General features: G+C 50.9%; 1 protein-coding gene across 1 annotated transcript in view; it reads left to right on the top strand.

Annotated features, from left to right (window-relative positions):
• JPH2 (junctophilin 2) overlaps positions 1-15,617 on the top strand; it is a 59,171-nt gene extending 43,554 nt beyond the window's left edge. The window contains exons 3-6 of the mRNA XM_033095446.1: positions 10,783-10,901; positions 11,940-12,664; positions 13,441-13,535; positions 14,833-15,617. Of these exons, the coding sequence (XP_032951337.1) occupies positions 10,783-10,901; positions 11,940-12,664; positions 13,441-13,521 (925 nt within the window). The 3' untranslated portion in view covers positions 13,522-13,535; positions 14,833-15,617. The remainder of the gene's footprint in view (positions 1-10,782; positions 10,902-11,939; positions 12,665-13,440; positions 13,536-14,832) is intronic.
• The last annotated feature ends 9,449 nt before the right edge of the window (positions 15,618-25,066 follow it).

Consider the following 25,066-nt stretch of genomic DNA (forward strand, 5'->3'; position numbering starts at 1 on the left):
CTGGCAGGAGCTAGGCCATGAAACCGTGTGCGTGTTTCTATGTTACTCTTCAGGCACTGGGAAGGGACTGTGGGGTCTTAAGCAGAGGGTCAAGATCCAATTTACTGGGGGTGGCCTGCAGAAGGCTTCCTGGACCAGATGAGGCACAAGAAGGAAAACGTGCGTCTAGGGTTAGTGTCCGGCTGGACACTCCAGGAACACCATGCCAGTTGTTAAAGGTCTGAAATATTCCTGTTTGTACCAGTTTGTCACCAGCAGCTTCCTCGAGCCCCCTAGGGAGCCCGCTTGGGTTCTCTGTTACTGTCCTGTCCACTAGGCCTTTTGCCTCGGATCTTGTCTTCCCCACGACCCAGCAGCTAAATGGTTAACCGCCTGGTACAGCAGAGCAACGGCCACACCATTCTTGTTGGTTGGTCGCCCCCCCACCATAGCATTTGCTAGATATTTTTAATATCACCCCCACCCCCCCATCGCCGCCTACGTCTCAGTCAAGCCGTCCAGCTCCAAGAAAGCATTCGAGAGCATTGGGTAGAGCAGGACCAGCTCAGGAAACCCCAGTCTTAAGCCAGTTCTTGCCCTCTTCCTGTGGGGCTAGCAGGGGCTTAGACTGGCATGTCCCTAGGGCCCATCCTGCACTGGCTGACACAGGCTTGGGGATCAGGCCAGGGCCTGGGGTCCAACGCCAGCCCTTGCACTTCCTGCTGTGTGGCTGCCCCTAGGTCCTGCTGCCTCTTGCAGCCTGGTTTCGCTGTCTGTTCAGTGGACATAATAATATCTACCTCTTAGGGTTGTTGTAAGGAATACATTAAACCATACCTCTAAAAGCCTTACCACTGATAGATGCTAGGTTTTTACATTTTTGTTTTATTTACTGAATTCGGAATAGGTATGCTATATGCCCATTCGAAAGATCTCAAAGCGTTGGCAGCTAGGTTTCAGGTTGGACTGCAGGGCCCAGTCCTATGTGGGGACGGGGGTGGGGAGCCAGGCCTGAGGTCTCCTCTCAGTCGTTTCTCTGGTTGCCAAAGAGCAGCCGGGCCTCAGCTGTACGACATCAGCCAGGTGATTCCCAGGCCCCATGGACCAGCCAGTCTCTGGGAAATGGTGGGTATCACTGCTGGTAACCATGAGCCCGGGGCCCTCTCAGACAGGCAGGACGGATGCTGAGATGTAGAACTCAGGGTCTCACAATGCCCCTGGGGGAGGATGCTGGGTTGTGGCCAGTCCCAGCTGCTGGGCCCTTCTGGTAAGTGGGCGTGAACTGAAGCAGCACAGCAGACGCTTGGTCAGCCACAGCTTTGGGTCCAGACAGACCTGGATTCGTATTCCAGCTGGCTTTGGTGCTGCGCCTTGGGCAGTGGTTTTCCGAGCCTTCATTTCTTCTCCTGTAAAGTGGGTTGTCTGGAGGATGACATGAGATCACACATGTTGTTTTAGTTTCCTGCGGCTGCTGTAACAAATGACCTCAAACGTGGAGGCTTAGAACAACACAGATTTATTCTCTTTCAGGTTCTGGAGATCAGAAGTCTGAAATTAGTTTCACCAGGCTGAAATCAAGGTGTTGGCTGTGCTGGCTCCTTCTGGAGGCTCTGACAGCAGAGCCTCCAATTTCTTGTCTTTTGGGCTGCTTAGTGGCAGCCCCCATTCCTTGGCTTGCGACCCCTTCCTCCATCTTCAAAGTGTATCGCTCTAGTCTCTGCTTCTGTCATCTCATCACCTTCTACTCTTCTGTCATCACATCTCCCTCCACCTCCCACTTGTAAGGGAACCACGATTACATTTGGGGCCTGCTGATATAACCCGGGATAATCCCCAAATCTCATGCTCCTTAATTTAATCACATCTGCAAAGCCTCTTTTGCCATATAAGGTCACATTCCCATGTCCCAGGGATTAGGACCCTATTCAGCTGACCACATGGGTCAAGTGTGTGGCACATAGTTAGCCCTCAGTAACACAACTCTATTACTTTGCCTCTCCGTTTCTAGGCTGGGGTGGGGGTCACACACTCAGTCACACGTGGAGGAGACTTCCCAGCTGGTCTGATGTTCTTCTTTAAGAAAGGGAGAAAGGTCAGCATAAGATATGATCTAGAAGAGGTCACTTCCATGGCCTGGGGATTTCAGGCTGGGCTTCCAAAGTGGGGAAGCTCTATGTAGGACCTGAGAGGTGGCACAGCCCCCAGACTTAGAACCCGCACTCCCTATTTCGACCTGGAACAAATCCACTTTCTAAATTTTTCAAACACTCGCATAGAGCTTACTATGTGCCAGGCCCTATTTTAAATTCTTCATGTACATTAATTCACTCTGGAATCCCAAAGACCCTGTCAGGTAGGGCCTATTCATATCCCCACTTTACAGATGGAAAAAAATCAAAGCACACAGAATTTATGTAAGTCACCCACAGTCATAAAACTGTGCTCCTAACCACCTCAAAATAAACCAGGATGATGACAGCAATTTTTCTTGATAAATTTCCAAATTTTTTAAAATGATGAAGCCATATTATTTTAAACTGTGTGGTTTATATATTTCTGTTCATGATATATAATATAAAAATAACAAGAAACAAATTATCAACATGTAACCTACCAGTTGGCTTTCTCCTGCTCTGCAGCCCTTCCGTTTGTTCTGCTCTCAAAACTTTTCATCTTGTCTTATGTGTCCTACCAGGCGCTACATCCTTCCAGAGGAAGAACCATGTCTGGCTCAATGTTCATAATAATAATAATAATATATAATAATGTTCATTAACCTCTCTGTGCCTCAGTTTCCTCATCTGTGAAATGGTTGTGGTACCTACATCATAGGGTGGTGTGAACCCTTATTAAAAATGGGTTATTTCCCATTTTTTCTTATTAGATGCAATGTTCATAGATCTAAATATACGAACCAAAAAGATAAAACTCTTAGAAGAAAATATAGGACTAAATCTTTGTGACCTTGGGTTAGGATAAGCCTTCTTAGCTATGACACCAAAAGCACAGGCAACAAAAGAAAAACTAGATAAATTGGACTTAATTTAACTTGGAAATTTTTATGCTTCAAAGAACACCATCAAGAAAGTGAGATAACAACCCACAGAATGGGAAGACTATTTGCAAATCATGTATCTGCTAAGGGACTTGTAGCTAGAATATATGAAGAACTTTTACAACTCAATAATAAGAAGACAAAATACACTCCACAAAGACAGGCAGAGGATCTGAAAAAGAAGACCATATAAATGGCCATTTTGCCCATGAAAAATGCTCACCGTCATTAACCACCTGGGAAATGCAAATCAAAACCACAATGGCCTGGCACCTCGCAAATCACTAGTGTGACTAAAAAGATGGGCAATACACATGTTATCAAGGATGTGGAGAAATTGGAATGCTCGTGTGTCACCCATGGGACTGTAAAATGGGGCAGCCACTTTGGAACCTCCAAAGGTCATCCATAGAGTTGTCGTATGACCCAGCAATTCCACTCCTAGGGATACACCCAAGAGAAATGGAAACATACATCCACACAAAAGTTGGTACACACATGTCCACAGCAGCATTCGCCATAGTAACCAAAAGGTGGAAACAAACCAAATGGCCATCAACTGATGAACAGGTGAACCAAATACGGTTTATCCCCCCTATGGACCAGTAGTTGACAATAGAAAGGAATGAAGTACTGACACGTCTACCATGTGGGTGAACCTTCAAACAGTGTTTAGATGACATATCCTTCTACAAGAATGTGTATCTCCATCCTCACTTGTTGGCAGTCCGTGGAGTTTTGGAAGGGAATTGCGAGTAAGCATTGTTACAATAAAAACAAAAACTGCAATAATGATGACAGCTCATATTTGGTAAGTGCTCGGTTTATGCTAAGCACTTTTGTGTTATCTCCTTGCAGACTCCCAGTAATTTTGTCAGTTAAGTATTAGTATCCCTATTTTACAGTGGAGGAAACTGAGGACAAAAAGCCACGGTCAGATACGCAGAATGTGATGATGCTACAATTTGGACTTGACCTTGTGCCCTTAACACCTCGGGTGGGGGCTTCCGGGCAGAGGCTGAGCAGACATTCGCCAAATGAATGTAGTCCTGAGGGTGGGGCTTGGAGGGAGGTTCTGTCAGTCAGGGCTCCCTAACCAGGCCCTTGCCTACATCCTTGGGGGGCAGGGTGCTTTCTCCACGGGAGCTCTCTGGGCAGGTGGCCGGACACCTCAGCTGTGGTTCCTCCTCGGGTTTACTCTGACCCTCATTGTTCTGGAAGAAATGGCCGTGGCCAGCCAGAGCCGGAGCGAGGGGCTATTTTGGGAGAAGGCAGGGCAATGGCATCTGAAGCTTCCCCCACCTCAGGAAGACACTTGACGGCACTGCCCCTGTCAACTGTCTCTGGGGACTCTGATGATCTGCCTCTGTCCTCCAAACTTACCATGGGCTCCTTGTTCTGAAGGATTTTTTTTCCTTCAAATTTTAAAGTGAGCAAATCAGTGGCATTAAGTATACTTAGGATTTTTCTTTTAGCTTTCTCCAAAAAACTATGCTGCTTATTTATTTTATTGACAAGTACCTTGAGAGCACTTCCTGTGCCCTGGCCACTGTTCTACGGGCCATATGACTGTTCATCCATTTCCTCCTCAGACCATTTCTCCCTGGTGAGTGCTGTTATTATTCCCATTTTACAGATGAGGAGACTGGCACTTAGGGGATACAGCTTTGCCCGAGGATATAAGGAGCAGAGTCAGCACCTGCCCCCAGGCCACCTGGCCAGAGCTGCCCCCTCTCAGCCACTTCACCATGTGGTTTAAAGGCTTTGCTCTGCACCGCTGTTCATCATTGATTTTCAGAGGTGTTGCGTGGTTGACTTGGCAGGGCTGCATTAAGTTGCTGGGTCCTGTCCATCCCCATGGAGGACCTCGTCCAGAGTGAGTAGCAGGAGGGCAGTGGCTTGGTGTAATGGGAAGAGCTTGGGCAGATTCACTCCCTAGCTGTGTGACCTGGAGAAAGTGACTCTACTTCTCTGAGGGCATGTGTGTAAAGGTGGCCATAGCACACAGCTGGCTGCTCAAAAAAGTGCTCCACAGATAACAGATGAATATTATTAATAGTAGTAGGAGGAGAGGCAGTTGTTGCGTGAATGCATTAGAACAGGGTCGGCAAACGTTTTCTGTAAAGGACCAGACGGTACATATTTTTGGCCTGGCAGGTCATCCAGTCTCTGTGGCAACTATTTAACTCGAGACAATATATAAACAAATGAGTGTGGCTGTGTTCCAATGAAACGTTATTTATATGGACACTGAAATTTGAATTTCATAAAATTTTCACGTTGTCAGAAAATACTACTCTTAGCTTTTTCTCAGCGGTTGACAAATAGAAAAACCATTATTAGCTCACAGGCAGTGGGCTGGCTTTGGCTTGTCACCATCCGTTGCTGCCCCGCCTCCCTGCCAAAGCAAGCGAGCTCTGCAGGGACTTCTTGATGCTTGGTTTTTATTGCATCCTCAGTGCCTAGCACATACCAGGACTTCATGAAGTTGTATTAAATGACTGAATCCATATGTAGAAGGGTCTTGAGCTGTCCTTTAGGGCTGGCAGGTGGAAGGCGGGGTGAGCATTTCGGTGGTGTGTGTGTGTGGAAACAGCCTGAGCAAAGACATGGCATCACGGTAAGTCTGGTGGATATCCCATTTGGCCCAATGAAGCCATCAGTGCCCGAGGGGACAAATGGGCAACAAGGCCAGCTATGACCAGGCAGCTAGGAGTCTGGGGTTGGGGAAACGAGGCAGGGAAGGGGTTGGATGCTCTCAGATGTGGTTCTTTGGGGTTCTCGCCCTGCCCTTATCCGTGAACCACCAGCCTTATTTTTAACCCTGCTGATGAAAGAGAATCCAAATGAAATCAAGAAGTGTGACTGATCCCTGCCCCTCCTACTGCCCCAGTTACTGCTCCTTTCCTTCCCCTCCAGCAGGGTCAGAGACACCTAGGGGACCCGCCCCCAGAGGCATCAGCGCAGGTGGCACTGGGAGTGGGCACAGGAGAAATCGTTCCTGCATTTGCCTGGCAGGACCTGACCTCAGGGCAGGATCCTGGTGCTTAAAGAGAAACACTCAGGGCTCCTGGGGGGTTGAGCGGCCTGGAAACTGCCCGAGAGAACTGGGTTTTCTTTCTGTCTGACTAGCACATGCTTGCTTCTCAAATGGCAGGGAACATCTGGAGGGCTTGTAAAACACAGATTCTCGGGCTCCCTCCCAGAAATTCTGATTCGTAGGTCTGCGGTGGAGCCCAAGAATCTGTATTTCCTGTAAGCTCCCAGGTGATAAGGGGCCTGGGGAAGGGGGCATGGACCACACTGTGAGTGGCACTGAACTAGAAGCAAGAGCCTCTGGGTAAGAACAGTGTGGCCTGCCCTTCACCTGTGAGCTCCTAGATACACCCCATCAAGACTGCTTCGGGCCCTGGATCTGGAGAGCCCAGAAGGGCGTGCTCAGTAGTTTGGACTTTATTTTGAGCACTGTTGGAAGCCTTGCAAAGAGTTTCAGCAAGAGGTGAGGCCATTAGATGCATGGGTTCAGCAAGTTCATCACCCCAGGGTGCCACTGCGTGCAATCAGTTGTAGGGAGCGAGCCTGGAGGCAGGGATTGAGGCGGGGTCTTTGCGGGAGGAGTGACAGAAGGATGGAGAGATGAGCAAGTTCAGGAGCAATAGAGAAAGCAGAAGAGACACGAGTTGGCGATTAAGGGCTGTGATGTTGAAAGGAGATGAGGAAGGAAGCTGCTGGAGAACCCTGGGATTCCTGGGACACTAGGGAGCCATCCCTGAAATCAGAGGCATTGGTGGGGGGCTGGTAAGGGATCCAGTCGGCCAGACTGATGGACATGGGCAGGGGAGAGTGCTTCCTTGGACTGTATAGCCACCCTACTCTCAACCCGTGTTCGGGCTCCGTGGAGGGTCCACAGATGAATTCCCCCAGAATCTTCCGGGGCTCATTGTGAAGGCTGCCATTCTGGCCTGACGAGTCCTGCCACACAGTGTCCCAGGTCACCAGGAAGCAAGCCCATCCAGCTCTCATGACCAAAAAAGGACATTTTCTCCGTTTGAAGGTTTGCCCAGTGCATTCCCTCCTCCCCCAACCTGGGTTTCAGGTTTCCAGGGAAGTGTCTCGGAAAAGTTTAGAGCTTTAAATCACACATTCCCTGGACAGGCACATATGTGCCTGGGAACATGTATGTCCACACTCGGTTTCGATGTCGCAAATGTCTTTTCCTTCTTCTCCTCCTCCCATCACCACCATGTTATCACTCAGCCTCCTTCTGGGCTAAAGACTTTCACATGCTACCTCTCAGTTTTCACAGCAACTCCAAGAGGGGAGAATTATCCTACAGGTGAAGAAACTGAGGCACAGAGAGGCAAAGGCACGGACCCGAGGTCCTAGAGCCCCCGCGGGGTCCAGAGGAGAGTGAGGTGAGCCAGGCGACTCATACAAGTGCAGGGTCTGATCCAGAGTTTATTTAAATTTTGTTCATAGCTTGTTCATCAAGCACTTTTTTTTGGCATTAATTTTGACTTTTAAAAATATTGTATTAAAATATTATTTATCTCTATTACCAAGTTTTTTTTTTTGGCATCCCCCTAAATTTTGAGCCTGAGGTGGATGCCTCACTCGCCTTACCCAGCCTTGGCAGGGTCAAAATTAGAATCCAGGGCTGCAGATTGCAAAGTCATGCTCTTACCGACTCCCTCTGCTACCCTCTTGCCCATACATATGTGCACGTGTGTTTGCTTGTGTTCATTTATGTATTCTTTCATTTGGTAAAATGTTCTCTTCTTCAGTAAACACTATTGTGGCAGGGTGGAGAGGGCAGGGGCTTGCAAATCAGATAAGTCTGGGCTTGAACGCCACTACCGACCGAGTGGAAGCATAGCCTGTGGTTAAGGAGACAGAGTCCAGATCCCAGAATGCCTTGGTCGAAACTCTCACTCTATAACTCGCTGGCTGTGTAAATTTGGGTGAGATCATTAAAACACTCCAGTGCCCTGGATTGCACCTCTGTAAAGAGGGATGATGGCAATAACATCTGCCACGTGGTGTCATTGGGAGGAATCAAGTGAGTGAATTTCTGTAAAGCCCTTGGCATGTAGTAAATACTTTGTAAGTGTTAACTATTGTTTTGCACCCTTGAGCAAGATACCTGTCTGAGACTCAGTTTCCCCAGCTGTGAAGTAGGGGCAGTAAATACTGTCCCAGGCAGTTTTGAGGGTTGAAAGGGATAACGTAGGTAAAGGGCCTGGCACATAGTAGGAGCTTAATAAAATTTACCTTCCTTTTGGGGGGCCCAATTCTGTGCTGGAGACTACAGAGACACGGGTACATCAACACCCCAAGGCATTACCTCATCTTCACAGGTGCTCACTGATTTGACTTTTCAGTTCCCCAAAGCTCTAACCCCCACTCAGGGCCTTTGCATATGCTCTTCCCTCTACCTGGCTCGCTATCCCCACCTCTCCTCTTAGAGGCCTAATTCGTGTGTCTTCAGGTCTCAACTTGAATGTCACAGCCACAAAGAAACGTTTCCCGACTATCCCACCTCCACCTCTGACGTCTATCAAGCCCTCCTGTTCTCCACTGCGTTCTACACGCTTCCTTCATGGCACTTCTCATGATGGCTGTGAAGCTTTTTTTTTTTTTTTTTTTAATTAACAGAACTTTATTGGGGAACAGTGTGTACTTCCAGGACTTTTCCAAGTCAAGCCCCCATCCCTTCAATGTCAGTTGTGGAGGGCACAGCCCAGTTTCAGGTTCAGTCGCTGTTGTTAGTTGCAGGGGGCACAGCCCATCATCCCCCATGGGAGTCAAGGAGTCGAACCGGTAACCTTGTGGTTGAGAGCCCGCCCTCCAACCAACTGAGCCACCCGTCCGCCCCCATGGAGTCCTTTTTATTTAATGACATTTTATTCAATACTTTCTGTTGCTCGTTTGCTACCCACCTCCCTCACTTGACAGTGAGGGCAGGGCCCAGCTGGTCTTGTCCACAGGGATCTCTGTCCTTAGCGCCTGCCCACCCGTGGCATATGTTCTAGAGCAGTGTTCTAGCTCCCAGGCTCTGGAGTCGACTTGCCTGGCCCTGTCCTTAGTGATTCCGTGACCAAGGGCAAGTTACTTACCCTGCCTGTGTCTCCGTTTCCTTTTCTGTAAAATCGGGGAAATCATACCAGTACCGGCTTCCCACGTCATCGTGATGATTACATGAGATAATCCTCATAATTCCTTTAGAATGGTGCCCGGTCCATTCATACACAGGGGCTGCTATTATTTTAGTAGTGCGTCTATGAGGCTAGACTAACAGCTGAAACAAACAGCCCCTGGACCTCAGGGGCTTAACACAATATGTTTAAAGGATTGCTTAAATGTTCCACATTTAATATGTAAACTCAGCGCTTCAATGCTCCACAGGGGACTTTGCTCTGTGCAATAATCATGGATGGACCCAGGTTCCTGCCACTGTGTTCCTTGACCTGGAGTCCACAGTGGGTTCTGTGGATGTCACTCAGGGAGTCCGTGAACTTGGATGCTGTCTTAGGTTAGATTCCCTAGAAGCTGAGTCTGAGATGGGGATTTTTGTGCACTTGGTTTAATGGGGGAACACTCTCAGGAGAGAGGGGGGTGAAAGAAGCAGGGGTGGATAGGAGAGTAGCTGAGCAAGGATGTGGTCTTACCTCGAGTCCTGCTTCAGCCTGATTCCCACAGGGACTCTGGAGCCCAGCTTATACCACAGATGTGGTTCCCCTAGGGCCAAGAAGGGATTGGGGGATGTCATCAGTCATTGGTTGGGCTTCCTGGGTTGAGGTGGGAGTGGGGTTTTGACCTCTGGAACAAGATGGCTTCTGCTGGTTACAATTCTCTGGGACAGCAACGCGCCATCAGCAGGCAATACAGCACCTGAGGGAGGCTGGGTACATCCGCCCGATGAAAGGATCCGGGCAGGGCACTGAAAGTGTCGGCGATAGATGGGAAAACTGCAGTTTTATTTTTGCTAACTTCTAACTGAAATTTAGCATTTTCTTCAATTATGGAAATTGGCAATAAACTACAGTAGTATTAGCAGTCTCTGTGACTTTGTCACCCATAGAAGTACATATATTTTAATGTCATACTACTATTGTTGCAGGTATCCTTGAAATATCCTTTAAGCTAATCTGTAGTTTGAAATTATAGTAGTTAATGTACCTGCTAGATATTGTGTTTAATGTGTTAATAAAGAAGGACATACTGTATTATATATTTGTTCTTTTAAGTATTTTGGTAACAGTGTGTCAATATAATTACATCCTTTTGTAATCCTATGTCTTTCATGCATTTTAGAACATTCTGAGAAGGGGTCCATAGGCCTCACCTAATGCCAAAGGGGTCTGTGACACAAAAGAGGTTAAGTGTCCTGTTTACCAGCAACAGAAGGAAAAGAGATGAAGTAAAGTATCACAGGGGAGTTTCTTATCTGCCAGGCCTGGAAATAGCATACGTCACCTCTTCCCACAATGCATTGGCTAGGATTCAGTCACCTGATCACACCTAGCTGCAAAGGAGGCTGGGAAATGTAGTCTATTTGTGTGCCCAGAAAGAAGAGGAAATGGTCTGGGGAATGCTCGGCAATCTGAGCCACAGGGCTCAATGAATATTCATTGACAGCCTGAGTGAATGAATGCTCTGCTCAGGGTGTCTCTTTGAGGGTTGGGATGAAGGGGCAGACGTCTGGTTCTCTGGAGGGATCCTGAGTGTTTGCCATGTTGTCTCCTTAGGACAAGCCATGCCAAGGCCAAAGCTGAGGCTGCAGAACAGGCTGCCCTGGCTGCCAACCAAGAGTCCAACATTGCCCGCACTTTGGCCAGGGAGCTGGCTCCAGACTTCTACCAGCCAGGTAGGGCCAGCCGAAGTAGGACTGGGTGGGGGGAGGTCCCTGGGGGTGGCCACTTTTCTTTTTCTTTGCTTTCTGGAAAGCTGAGATGCCCAAGTCTTCACACTTTCCTCTGAGTTCTAGAAAATGTGTGGATGGTGCAAGCAGGGGATGGTGTGACACAGGGGACTCATGCAGAGATTGTAGTGGGGGTGCCAGAGGCCTCCAGCTGTGAACTGGGCTCACTCCAAGCTGTCTCTTCTCTCTGGGAAATTAGGCTGCAGAGTGAGCAGGACCTAGTTCTGATACAGACCTTGCCCTGAGATAGAATGGTAGGAAGCTGTCAGGGTGGGACATTGGTGTTCTCTGCATGGAGAGTTTGAAGGCGAGAGGCATGATTAGATTTGTTTTCTAGACATTATTCTGGCTGCAGCAAAGAGACTAAGGGTAAACTGGATGGAAGAGTTCGGAGTGCAGAGCTGCGTCTGGGTGAAGTTGCTTCTGGTCCCAGCGCTCCCCCTGCTGGTCCCAGGAAGAGCGACAGTGGCTGGCTGCCTCCGCCTTGGGTGGTCATAGCAACAGTTGTAACTGGGACAAGCAGAGCTCGGCATTTTTACATGCATTTTTTTTCACCCACTTAATCATTCTATTAGTATTTATGAACTAGGTTATTATTAGGCCCATTTTTCAGACAAGGGAATGGAAAGAGAGCAGTGTCACCGTTAAGAGCATAGTTTGGAGTCAGACTTCCTGGGTGCTAGTCCTGGCTCTGCCCTTTGTCAGCTGGGTGACTTTGGGCAAGTGATTTCACCTCTCTGAGCCTCCCTTTCTTCATCATCTGTAAAAATGGAGATTCATAGCATCGACCTCATAGGGTAATTACAACTATTAAATGAGTTAATATTTGGAAATTGCTTAGGGCAGTGCGTGGCATTCAGTAGATGGTAGGTGAATGCTGGCTGAGTAAATAAACGAGGCGCAGTGAGATCAAGCGGCTTGCCCAGGATCAGCCGGTGGCGGGACCAGGGTTCGAACCCATCCTCCCTGTGTTGTCTCTGGCAGGTCCAGAATATCAGAAGCGCCGGCTGCTTCAGGAGATCCTGGAAAACTCAGAGAGCCTGCTAGAGCCCCCCGACCGGGGCCCGGGAGCCGCTGGCCTCCCGGAGCGGCCCCGCGAGAGCCCACAGCTGCACGAGCGGGAGACCCCTCGACCCGAGGTTGGCCCCCCGTCGCCGGCCGGGACACCCCCGCAGCCCAAGCGGCCCCGTCCGGGGACGACCAAGGACGGCTTGCTGAGCCCCGGCGCCTGGAACGGCGAGCCCGGCACCGAGGGCAGCCGGTCGGCCACGCCGTCCGAGGGCCGTCGCAGCCCAGCGCGTCCAACCACCGAGCACATGGCCATCGAGGCGCTGCAGGCGCCGCCCGCACGGTCGCGGGAGCCGGAGGTGGCGCTGTACCAGGGCTACCACAGCTACGCCGTGCGCACCGGGCCGCCCGCGCCGCCCGCGTTGGAGGACGAGCCTGAGCCTGAGGTCTCCAGGTCCGACTCAGCGCCTCCGTCCCCGGCCACCGCCCCAGTGCAGCCCCCCATGCCTGGGAGTCCCGAGCCCGCGCCCACGCCCGCGCCCGAGACCCCCGCCAAGCTGGAGCCCAAGCCCATCGTCCCCAAAGAGTCCAAGGCCAAGGCCCGCAAGACTGAGGGCCGAGGGCTGACCAAGGCCGGGGCCAAGAAGAAGACTCGCAAGGAGGCCGCGCTGGTGGCAGAGGCGGAAGTGGAGGTGGAGGAGGTGAGGCTGTGGGCAGGAGGAGTCCAAGGTCAGCTTCCCTGCGGGTAGTTGAGCTGCAGGCAGGACTCAGATGCACACGATTCTGGGCGGAGGTTGGTGGCACAGGATTGAGCAGGGGGAAACCCCAGCAGAGATGTGGGCTTGCTCAAGGGGAGCCTGATCCCGGGTCCACTTGGGAGCATCCCTTACCCCCATGGTGGGACAGGAGGCCCGACTTTGTACCTGTTATCTGGTGAGCAGGGCAGTACTTTGGAGAAGGGGGCAGCTGGGAGCCCTAAGCACCTGGGGTGTGGGAGCAGCTCCTGGGTCAGGGGCATCTGGGCTGGGTTGGTACCAGCACTTTCTGCTACGGGGTGTAGCAGAGAGGGCTTCCTGGGGGAGGAGGAAAGGCCCAGCCGTTCCAGGCTCATTATGGGAGGCTGGGAGCTGGGAACTGCAGCGACACCGTGAAGCTACACTCTGAGGGACTGACACACACGGCCCCAGAGGAATTAGCAGTGGGAAGGCCTGTTCCTGGGTGCCAGGCCTAACACGGCCTGCTGTGTGCCTTGGGACACGTCCTTGCCCCTCTCTGGACCCTCAGTGGTTTGGTTAATTATTTCCAAGCATCCTTCCAGCCCAGATGGTCTGCCATCCAGGTGCTGGATGCTGCAGTGAGCAAAATCGGGAGGTGCTCTTAGGGGGGTTCTTCCGGAAGTTCCTGCTCCTCCGTCCAGCCTGTTGTGATCTGGGCAGAGGCCTTGGGGACTCACACAGCCTCTCTCCACTGCTCCCAGGTCCCTAACACCGTCCTCATCTGCATGGTGATCCTGCTTAACATCGGCCTGGCCATCCTCTTCGTTCACCTCCTGACCTGACCCTCATGTACCAGGTGCGGCTGGGGGAGGGGATGGGAGCCTGTAGACTTCCGGGGAACCAGGATGATGGGAGGAAAGACCTGTTGCCTCCTGAGCCTCGGGCCTGTGGTTAACTGAGGCCCATCCCCTAGCAGAGGCAAGACCTAGAGTGGGGATTTGATAGATCATCCCCTCCTTCCCTCCCTTATTAGCTCAACACTTGAGCACCTGCTCTCTGTCAGGTAAGCACTGGAGCCTTCCCTCACTCATTCACTCACTCATTCATCCATTTGACCAACATTTACTGGGCAGCTGCTCTGCTGGGATCTAGGGAAACAGCAGGGACTCACCCCTGCCCGAAGAAATAGGGTGAACATATGGTAGTAAACCCTTAACGTACAGCTCATTACGTAAAGGTCTTGCGCTCAAATGTCAAGCGAAACAGTTCTTGCCGCCCTTCTCCCAGGCCCTCGGAACCGAGTTTACCTGAGATGGCTGGACCCTCTTTCCTCTGTGCTTCCTTCCTCTCTTGTCCCGCCCCCCCCCCACCTTCTCCCTCAGTCCTCTCTTCCTGAAACCCTGCTGTCAGTCAATTGGTTCCATCAATTGGTTTTCTCCCTATGATGGAGCTGGGAGGGGGTCCGGGAAAGGTCCCATGAAACGGAGGTAAAGGGGGCTGGATTAAAAGGAAGTGGCCCTCACTGGCTGCAAATCTACAAGACAAATAAAATCTTTTTCCTGCTGGGACCAGCCTTTACACCGCACATCCTGTGCTTGGTGATGCTGAGAGTTTCTGCCTCTTGCCCTGCCCCCCACCAAAGCCCCCTCCCTGGATCCTAGAGGATCCAACTGAGTCCCAGAGGAGAAGGAATCCTTGTCCTGTCACCATGTAAATAGCCAATGACATTATTAGCCTGGTAGGTGCTGTCCTGGGGATGAATGCAGCACTCTGCAAGGTCCGTGTTTCACAGGACATCTGGAATGATTGCTGCAGGGACTGAGGACTTAAGGGACCTGAAGGAGGGAAAGGGGTGAGCCAGGTGACAGTGGGGGAGGACGAAGGAAGGGAAGAGCGGACCAGGCAAAGGGAGCAGCACATGCAAATACACAGAGGCAGCATCCGATGGACCTTGGGCGGGCTTGTGTCTGATCCCACTGAGTCAGAGCCAGGGGGCAAAGCTACCCTAGGGGGTTGAGGGGTGAACCTTGTCCCAGAGAAGATCAAGCCCGAGGCTTGAACCCCCTCCACCCCCCCCACCCCTGCCTTGAACTTCGCCCAGCCCCGTGCATCCTCCATCCCTCCCCCCCTGACCCTCTTGCTGTCTCTTGCAGGCCAGGAGTTCCTGCTGAGGACAAGAAGACCCATCTTTCTGCAGTGCCAAGCAGGGTGGTCAAGGAGGACTGGACTCTGACCTGGAACCCCAGCGTTCCAGCTCACATCTGCACTGCAAACGTTTATGGAGGCCTCCGGTGGCGCCCTGCTGGGTGGTGGAGGTGCCCAGAGGAATAGAATGTGCTGGAAACCCTCTTGGAGCTCTCCGTCCAGGGGCAGGGAAAGCCCTGAAGTACTCCCGTCCCTCATCCTTATTCACTCCCTCACCTGCCTCTAGGTCACCGCCTCCCTGGGCTTTTGTGTGTTTTCGGAGAAGTCACCATACCCGAATATTAAGTCCCAGCCCTCTTCCTCCTGCCCATCTCCTGCTTTATTTTAACCTCTGGCTGCTGGGCTGAGGCCTCCCGAGCAAGCAGAGGGAGTGACAGATCCCCGTACAGGGCCAGGGAGGGAGACATTCTCAGACGGTGCAGAGGCCGTCCCTTTGGCAGTCTTGACCCAGCACACGCTCTGTCCCCTGCTTACAGATGTTCTGGATAACCGTAGAGGAAATGGACATGCTCAGTTTGAATATGCTCCCACCGGTCCAGTTAGCTTTCTTTCTGGACCAATAGAAGAGGGGGAGACATGAGGGATTGGAGCCTTTGGCTGGGAAGCCACCGACCAGGTGGCCAAGGGGGGAAGAAGTGGGAAGAAGGGCTAAGGGGCGGTTCGGAGGGTCCCTGTTTTTGCGTGTGCCTGAGCCTGAGGCTGGCATTGCATTTAGGGCTTCCAGTGTGCTCGGGACTGGGACTGGTAAGATTAAGCTACTTGATGCCCTATGAGTTGGTCTGTCCGCTTCCCCCACCAGGGCCCACCGCAGGCTCAGGGGAGCATGAGCTTGGAAGCCCAGGCAGATTTCCCCGGGGCAGATGTTCAGGCAGGTGCTGAAGACAGGCTGCTTGTCAACAGGCATGTCCCAGGGAGACAGGAGCAAGTCCAGGCCTCCCGTCCGGCACTGCCTTTGTTATAATAAGGCCCGTGGCTTGTATGGCAGAAGAGAGTGTTTGCATGTAGCTCATCACAGATGTTTGGTACCACACTGGGTCTCTGGGCCCTTGTGCTGGCTGGGGATGGGTAGAGGCTGAAGGCTGGATGCAGGGAATAGGCTCCGGCCCCTCCAAGCCCGGGGAAGTATGTGACGATGGCTTCAGACAGCAGGAGGGGCTGCAGTTCTCCTGCCTCCATTTCTGTGGACCTGGGGGCTTTGACGTCGTGGCCGGACCCCCCCTGGGGGTTCTGCACCCTGAAGTTGCTTCTGATGGGCTGCTCTGCTTTCCCTCCCACCTCGATTCTTGGGACCTTCCGTCCAGCTTCACATTCGCTGTTTCAAGCCCTGTGGGGGCCTCGTGGCGTGGCTGGGATCTCGGACTACATTTCTACAGACAGAAGCCTGTGGATTCTCCCATTCTCCACCCGCCAGGGCCTGTGGCTCTACATCTGTGATTGGGCTTTTCTGGACTTCTAGGGAATGAGGAGGGCAGGTTGCGGGCACTGCTCAGGGCTGAGAGGCTCCTGGTTTCTCGGTCTGTCTGGCTCTGGGCTGTCAGAGCTCCCGGGCCTAGCTGGGGGCTGGTGTTTGGGGTGAGGCTTCAGGATGCTGCAGTCTGTGCAATAATAAACCTGCGTCCGCTCACAGGCTCTGGTGGGGCTGTGGCGTCTACTTGTGGGGCCAGGAAGAGGGACTGGCTGAGGGAGGGAGGGCAAGAGAGGCTGGGGCCTCTGGGTCATGCTGGTTCAGGCTCCATCTCTCTCTCTTGCAGTTTCCATATCTCGTAAGTGGCAGCTCAAAGCCCACAGACCTAGGGCAGACCTTGAGTCTCTAAAGCCTACTTTCAGAAGCTTCCCTGCCCTTTGAGGTTGGGTCTTTGTGGGCTCATCCACTTACTTCACTTCTCTGAGCCTCAGTTTCCTCATCTATAAAATGGGGAAGAGAATAGAACTTACTCCCCGAGTTTGTAGTGAGGATTACATGAAATGTTGAAGCTTATGTGAAGCCCAGCTGTAAAAAGCACTTGTGAAATGGAGCCACGTGCCATTGTTGGCTGTTATCCCGCGGCACTGTCATTAGCCCTCTTGCATTTTGATTGAGGACCCCGGAAGCCCCAAACGTATGGAAATGATTCAGGTCCCAAAGAGTCGCAGAATGGCTCAGTCAGAGGGAAACCCGGAGGCCATCTTCACACTCTACAGAGGCTCAGGGAGGAGAGGAGACTTACCCAAGGTCATACAGCAAGTCAGTGGAAGAAAGCAATTGTCCTGAGTTGTTAGTAAATAAGCACTTTCCATTAAGTTTCTCCCAAAGCCGTGGCCCTGGCGGGATGGTTGGAGGAGAGGGCCCCCGGCCCGTCCACAGGCTCGAGTTCACGCAGATCCAGGAGCAATTGGGTCTCAGTGCTGCCGCTGACTTGCTGTGTCTCAGTTATTCCCTCTGTGCCTCACTTTCCTCTTCTGCTAAAGAGACCATAATCCCTGCCCATTGCCTTCTTCACAGGCAGTGCAGTTGTGAGAATCAGATGAGGTGTATCATGGGTGGTACCCCGGAATGAGCCAGGGATCCCCAGGAAGAAGGACGGGCTTGGGGGAGCACAATAGGGGTGGTGGGAGTGGGAATGAGAAGGGAGTTGTTCTAATCTGCAGAGGCTTTGATAAAACTCACTGAGGAAGGGGGTGGACAGCCAGCCTGTGTGTGTGTGTGTGTGTGTGTGTGTGTGTGTGTGTGTGTGTGTGTAAAATAGGAGTGAGGGGTAATGGTAGTGGGATGCTAAATTAGAATCACCTTGGATGGTTTGAAAAGCAGGCTCATGCCTGAGCCCTTGGAGCCTGGGAGTCAGGTAAAGTTGGTCCGAGACGGGCGCCCTCTGGTGGCTCAGGCGCAGTGCAGCCCGGCTGGTGCTTCTTCCAGTCTCAGCCACCTGCAGCTTGTCTGGTCCTTCATCATGTCCAGGATTCATTTAAGGTGTCTTGTGCCATGGGGGGAGGAGGGGGACTCAAAACCACCTTTGGGACATTGCTGGGGCCTGTGATCACTGACCACTGCCTTGGGGTCTTGGCAGGACTCTTCTAAGGCAGAGAAAGGGAGAGGGCCCAGGAGCTGTGGAATTCAGATTTGGAATTCGTGGCAAGAAGGGAATTTTCATAATCTCTGATGGACCCACGGAGGATCCAGCTCAAGATGCTTTTGGATGCAGGTAACAAAACAGCTACATGACACCCATTGGAGGCCTCAAGCCTGAAAAAGTTGTATGGAGCAAACAACAAACCGTACAACACAAAATTTGCACATATGCTACAATTAAAATAGGGTCAGTTTTCTTCTTTGTGCAAATTTCTGTCTGTGTCTATGAAGGCTGAGCTTCTTCCTCCACCTCTCTCTGCCCCATCTTGCTAGTCCGCCAAGGGAAGGGAAACCCCACTCTCGGAGTCAGGTGGCTGTGGGTCAGGCACTGTGCTATATGGTGGCAGACCAGCAGTGTGCTTCGGTGCAATAGCTCTGAAGTCAGGCCGCTGGTTCTAGTCCTGTTTCTGTCCCTTAATGTCTCAAACCTTCTTGGCTTCCTTTTCTGGGATGACGAATACCATTGTCTGTTTGATCCTAAAGCCCAATTTGGCTCCTAACAATTCTGTTAGGCCTGTTACACTGCACTGCAGTTCTTCTTCTTCTCCCTTTTTTTTTTTTTTAAAGATTTTATTGGGGAAGGGGAACAGGACTTTATTGGGGAACAGTGTGTACTTTCAGGACTTTTTTTTCCAAGTCAGTTGTTGTCCTTTCAGTCTTAGTTGTGGAGGGTGCCGTTCAGCTTCAAGTTGTTGTCCTTTCAGTCTTAGTTGTGGAGGGCGCAGCTCAGCTCCAGGTCCAGTTGCCGTTGCTAGTTGGAGGGGGTGCAGCCCACCATCCCTTACGGGACTTGAGGTGTTGAACCGGCAACCTTGTGATCGAGAGCCCACTGGCCCATGTGGGAATCGAACCAGCAGCCTCTGGAGTTAGGAGCATGGAGCTCCAACCGCCTGAGCCACCTGCCGGGCCCCTGCACTGCAGTTCTTAATTATGACCGCCAGGTGGCGCCACTGCTCCACACATGCGTGATCTGATAATTGGCTCAAAAGAAGGGAAGGGGCTTGTATTTTTATTTTTTAAAAAATCACTATGACTATTTTCTGGTTCACCACAATAATAACAGTTACTGTAAATTAAGCACTTACTATGTGCCAGGCTTTGCACAAAGCGCTTCACTTATTATTTCATGGATTCCTCACAATAGCGCTATGATTTGAAACATGACTGCATTTTAAAGATAAAAAGCTAAGATTCAAAACCCTGCCCTTTGAAGCTTCCCTGCCCTTTGAGGTTGGGTCTTTGTGGGCTCATCCACTTACTTCACTATCTTTGGCTATCTTCAAAACCCATACTTTTAACCGTATTTTCAAGAGAGAGCACAAACTAGATGCTTGGAGGCTGCATTTGGCTGGCAAACTTGTTCTGTTTGGCTAGCGTGGTGTTTTAAAACACACGGAACTTAAATGTTTTTTGGCAAGACACTCTCCACTTAACCATAGTCCTCACCACTTCTGTCTAGGAGTAAGACAGAAGAAGTTGGAGGGGAGAGGCCATCTAGCACTCTGCAGGTTGGAAGGGTCTCCCTAGGGCCAGCATACTGAAAAATGACCCAGCTAAAGGTACATCACTGTACAATTTCAAGACATACCGTGGGTGTTTCCCCCAAAATAAGACCTAGCCAGACCATCAGCTCTGTCATGCGGGGTCTCTGGTCCTGCTCCCCACATAAGAACGCAGGATATGGTGAGGCCAAAAAGGAACACCCACGGAGCCATAGATAGGGGAGTCATACCACTATATTCTTGTTGGAGGCTGGGTTGGAGACACAGGAAGCAGGAGCCACATGATCCGCAACCTGCCATCTGCTTCTTTGCCAACCGACCCCACTTGCTAACTGCAATCCGCCATGCTGACTGCAATCCGCTGTGCTAGCTTAGCCACGGCAGTTATATCAGTGGCCAATGCCTGGCTCACTGGTTACAGCTGACGGCCAACTAGCCCCAGCTGATGGCCATCCAATCACAGTTGATGGCCATTTACTACCCGAGTGAGCACCTTTCCACGTGAGGCCGAGAGCCTGGAAACTGCACTCCTGGCTGTGTTCCCACAGGGTCTTATATTAATTTTTGCTCCAAAAGATACATTAGAGATGATGGTCCAGCTAGGTCTTATTTTCGGGGAAACACTGTAGCAAGGAGAACATCTAAAAGCTAACAGAGAAGGAGGGGAGAATGCAAGAAACAAGCAGAGAAGTGGAAGCAGAGTGACATGAGAGTCTTCAACAGCAATGCTGGAAACTAGATGGCAATGAAACCATGCCGTCAGAATTTGCAGAGGAAGATACTTTCAATCTGGATGTCTTTGCCCGGTCAAACTATCAACCAAGTGCGAGGGGAGAATAAAACCATTTGCAGAACTGCAAGTTTATTTCCCATCTGCCCTTTCTTAGAAAGCTACTGCCAGATATGCTCCATCCCCACAAAGAAACAAAACAAGAAAGAGGACTAGATGGAATCCAGAAAAGAGAGGCCCCTTCAGCGAAGAAGAGCAAAGGGATTTGCCAAATAACATTAAAAGGAAGCTTCAGGTGTGAGGAGATACCAACCTCACCCCTGTTAGAATGGCTATTACCAACAAGACAAGTAATCACATGTGTTGAGAGGTTGTGGAGAAAAAGGAACCCTCATACACTGCTGGTGGGAATATAGACGGGTACCGCCATGATGGGAAACAGTATGGAGGTTCCTCAAAAAATTAAGAATAGAATTACCATATGACTCAGCAATCCCTCTTCTGGGTGCAATCCCTCAGCGGATTGCAGTCAGCATGGCGGATTGCAGTTAGCAAGTGGGGTCGGTTGCTAACCCAAAAATCGGAAAACATTTATACGTAAAGATGTACGTTCCCCTGTGTTCATTGCAGCATTATTCTTGGTGACCAAGACATGGAAACAACTGAAGTGTTTCCGAAGTGTTTCTGAAGTGTTTCTGAAGTGTCTTTCGATAGATGACTGGATAAAGAAGATGTGGTACACATACACAATGGAATATTACTCAGCCATAAGAAAAGATGAAATACTGCCATTTGCGACTACATGGATGGATCTTGAGATTATCATGCTAAGCAAAGTAAATCAGACAGGAAAAGTTGAGAACCATATAATTTCATTCATGAGGGATATAAAACTGAAAGCAACAAACAAACAAGATAAACAAACAGAAACTCATAGACACAGACAACAGTATAGTGGTTACAAGAGAGGAAGGAGTGGGAGGAGGAAGATGAAGAGGATAAAAGGGGTCAAATATATAGTGAGAGAAGGAGACTAGATTTGGGGTAGTGAGCACACAATGGAAATTACAGATGATGTATTATAGATTGTACATTTGAAACCTATATATAATTTTACTAACAAATGTCACCCCAATAAATTTAGTAAAACATAAAAAAAAAAAAAAAGAAAACTTCAGGTGACAGCTGCGAGGCTGCCTAGAGAAAGAGTGAATTGGAATGCCAAGTGTCTGACTGTCCACAGAGCGAGTTCAGGTTCTGTGAGGTTTGGGGAGGGATGAGCAACCAGAGAAAAGAAAGCACACAAAGAACAAAAACCAAAACCCAAAAATGTATTCAAGGGATAGACAATTAAAGAACACAGGTTAGCCCATCAGTAAACACTAGTTTACGTCAGAATAATGTGAAACATGGAATATTGATTTAACCGCGCTTATTATGGAGCTTCCCTGGGAGCCCGGGGGAAGGGGAAGAAAACACAGAGGTGTATGAGCACTGAATCCTCCTTGTTCCAAAAAAGAATTGGATCAAGTCTTGAAACTGAAGTGTCAGCAATGTTTGACCTACAGCCACTTTCCCAGCAGGACACCAGCAGCGGGGGCCTGGGACAGGCTGGTCCTACTATTTGCAGACTGAGTCAGATACAAAGGGAGGCCCCAGCTCAGAGCCCACCACCCTTTTCTTCCCACCCCAACACGGTCCACAGTGTGTGTGTGTGTGTGTGTGTGTGTGTGTGTGTGTGTGGTGGCTTGTGTACACATTTGTGTCCAGACCACTTCGTTCGAATGCCCAGCTCTATCCACTCCCCACCCCCATGGACGACACCCTTGGCCACCTCTCAGGGGTGGCAGTGCCTACTCCAGCAGCCGGGAGAACTGGCCACACGCCCACGTAGGCCCTGGAAATGGAACGTGGTTCAGAAAGGTGGTGTGCTCCAGGTGGCACGTCTCTCTTCCACTCCATGGACCCCTCACCCTGTAGGGAGGGCAGCGGCCAGAGTGGGACCCTTGAAAAGCCAATGGCAGGCAGAGTTCTGTGTCCTCGCCTACGGCAGCCCCAGTCTGAAGCAACGGGAAGCCCAGCCAAAGCTTCCGACACACCAGTGGTTCTCAACTGGGGGTAATTCTGCCTTCCAGGGGTCATTTGGCAATGTCTGGGGACATTTTTGGTTGTCACCCCTGGGGGGGAGGGGTGCTACTAACATCTAGTGGGTAGAAGCCAGCAATGCCACCAAACATCCTGCAATGCACAGGATAGCGCCTCTCCCCGCCCTCTCTCTGCCAACAAAGAATTATTTAGCCCCAAATGCCCGTAGTGTCAAGGTTAAGAAACCTATGGTACGTGTATGAGGTTGGCAGACTTGGGATTCAGACCCTGACTCTGCCACTGACTCGTTCTGGGATCAATTATTCCACCTCTCTGTGCCTCAGTTTTCTCGTTTGTAAATGGGGCTAATGACAACTTATTTCACAGGGTTGTTGTGATAAATAAAATGGATTCGATGTGTAAAATGCTTGGCACACAGTAGGCCCTCAATAATTGTTACAGATCTTCCTTAGATGGGGGATGAAAGGAGTGCATAAACAATATTTTAAAAAGGATAAAGCAGGAAATAGCAGTCTAGGCATATGTATTTATTAAACAACAGAGGAAATTGCTAAACGGGTAGAGTGTTTGGTGGGAGCTGGTGGGCATCGGGGACGGGAAGGAGTGGGGAGCAAAGGACAGCCCGTGTGGTTGTAAGTTGTGTAACACAGTTTGACTTTTTAAGCTATGCATGCATAGCACTAAAGCCTTAAAATTGAAGTCAAGGACCTTGAAAATTAACATTCTTCCTCCCGTGTAGATGCTAATTGCTGTTATAAAACAGCATGAAATTACTGTGTCGGGGTCCCACAGGCACGATTTGACACTGCTGGGCCCTGCTGGGTCCTGCATGCTCCACACACCACAGGGTCCTGCCCTCCCCCCCCCACCCCCGTCCCCTGCCTTTCCTTGTCCCCCCAGAGCCCCTGTTCATTCTGAGGGCATATTAGTCAGCTTGGGTAGCATAACAAGATACCACGGATGAGGGCCTAACAGAAATTGATTGTCTCTCAGTTCTGGAAGCTGGATGCCCAAGTTCAAGGTGCCACCAATTTCTGGTGACAATGTGGGTTGCAGATGACTGCCTTCTCACTGTGTCCTCACGTGGGAGAGAGAGAGAGAGAGAGGAGGAAGAGAAGGAGGAGAGAGAGAGAAGCTCTTCTCATAAGAGCACAGTGCCATCATGAGGCCTCACCACCATGACTTATCCAAACCTAATCAGGTCCCAAAGGCCCAGCTCCAAATACCAACACAGTCGGGGTTAGGCTTCAACACAGGCATTTTGAGGGGACGTCATTCAGTCTGTAGCAGAGGGCAACAGCCAGATCACAGCTGGCCTCTGTGTCCCTTTTCCTCTTGACTGGAACTTCTTCGAAGTGGTTTCTCTAACTGCTGCACAGCGGCAGTCTCCTGCCCAGGACTCCAGCTGACCCCTTCTCGTCCCTCGAAGGGAGTATTAAACTCACGGTACGGTGGGGGCACTCAGCGCGTGTACGGTGGGGCCGAGTGAGCCAGAAATCAACTTTCATTGCGTTAAGCCACCGAGTTGCCAGGAGTTGCTGCCGTTACCGCAGCAGAGTCTAGCAAATTCTGACTAGTAAGTACCCCATACAAACAACTGTAACTTCTGGTGTGGATGTTAAATACCAGCAATAATAAATTACTGTTCTAAGCACTTGAGATGTGTGAGCTTGTTACTCACAACATCCCTTTGGAAAGCAGGCTGTGTTACTATCCCCAGGTTATATGTGAGGAGACAGAGAAGGTCAGAAACTCGTCCCAGGTTCCCAGGACCTGTAGGCAGCAGCGTGGGTGGTCTCCCAGGCAGGCTGTGTCCTACGCCTTCCTCCCTCCTCACTATCACCCACAGGGCATCTTCTGAACGAATGGTGGCGCTCCAGCATCTGCTGGGTTTGGGGTTATTTGTTTGGGGCAATTGGGAGAGCAGAGCTAAGTGATCACTGAGATGGTGGGCAATTTTTTAAAAAAAATCCCGAATCTATAATAGCACGTCAGATCTTTTTTTGCATATGATTCTTCCAAACTTTCTGGTCTAATATGGACACTTGTATGGGGCCCTCAAGGGAAGGATTACGACTGGTGATTTCAGGACCAGCCATGCCTTCCTTCTGGGGTGGGCGGCTCAGCCTTTGCCCAGGCCGTGCCTCCTGGGAGAGTTCCAATGCATCTGTGTGTGTGGGGGGGGTGCGATGGGGTGGGGGGTGGGGAGCAATGAGATGGAGGAATCTGAAGCAGGCTCTTGACAACAGGAAGGGCAAGTAGTTTTGGTCCCTGCGCCAGCTCCTTGGACAGTGGGCAAGTTGTGGGCGGGATCTAAGGGTCTTCACAATGTCAGGGGCACTGGTGTAGAGTCCAGACTATCACGTGTGGCGGGCCCAGAACACAGCCTGGCCTTGGCAGATTGGGGGTGGCACGGCTGCAGGGGTACCCGGTCCGCTAGGAGGCTGTGGAACCCAGGGTGGCAGCTTTGGGAGCACAGGGGCTGGTGGGGACATCTGTGGCAGACGCTTCGGTGTTTTTACGGCAGGTGTGGCACTGGGCTCTTGGTGGCTCCATGGGTGCGGCTATCACCATTGCAGACACTGTTCCCAGGGGAGAGGATTTCTTTGTGAACACACGGGAGCCTCGCTTTCCCCTTGGGCCAGGCTTAGGTTGGTTTCAGGGGCTGAAAGCCTTGCAATTGCAGGTAGGGCCGGAGCCAGTGAAAGCAGCACGTTACCGATGTGGCCCCACTGTGC

Source organism: Rhinolophus ferrumequinum, chromosome 23 (genome assembly GCF_004115265.2).
Source record: "Rhinolophus ferrumequinum isolate MPI-CBG mRhiFer1 chromosome 23, mRhiFer1_v1.p, whole genome shotgun sequence".
Classification (NCBI taxonomy): Eukaryota; Metazoa; Chordata; class Mammalia; order Chiroptera; family Rhinolophidae; genus Rhinolophus; species Rhinolophus ferrumequinum.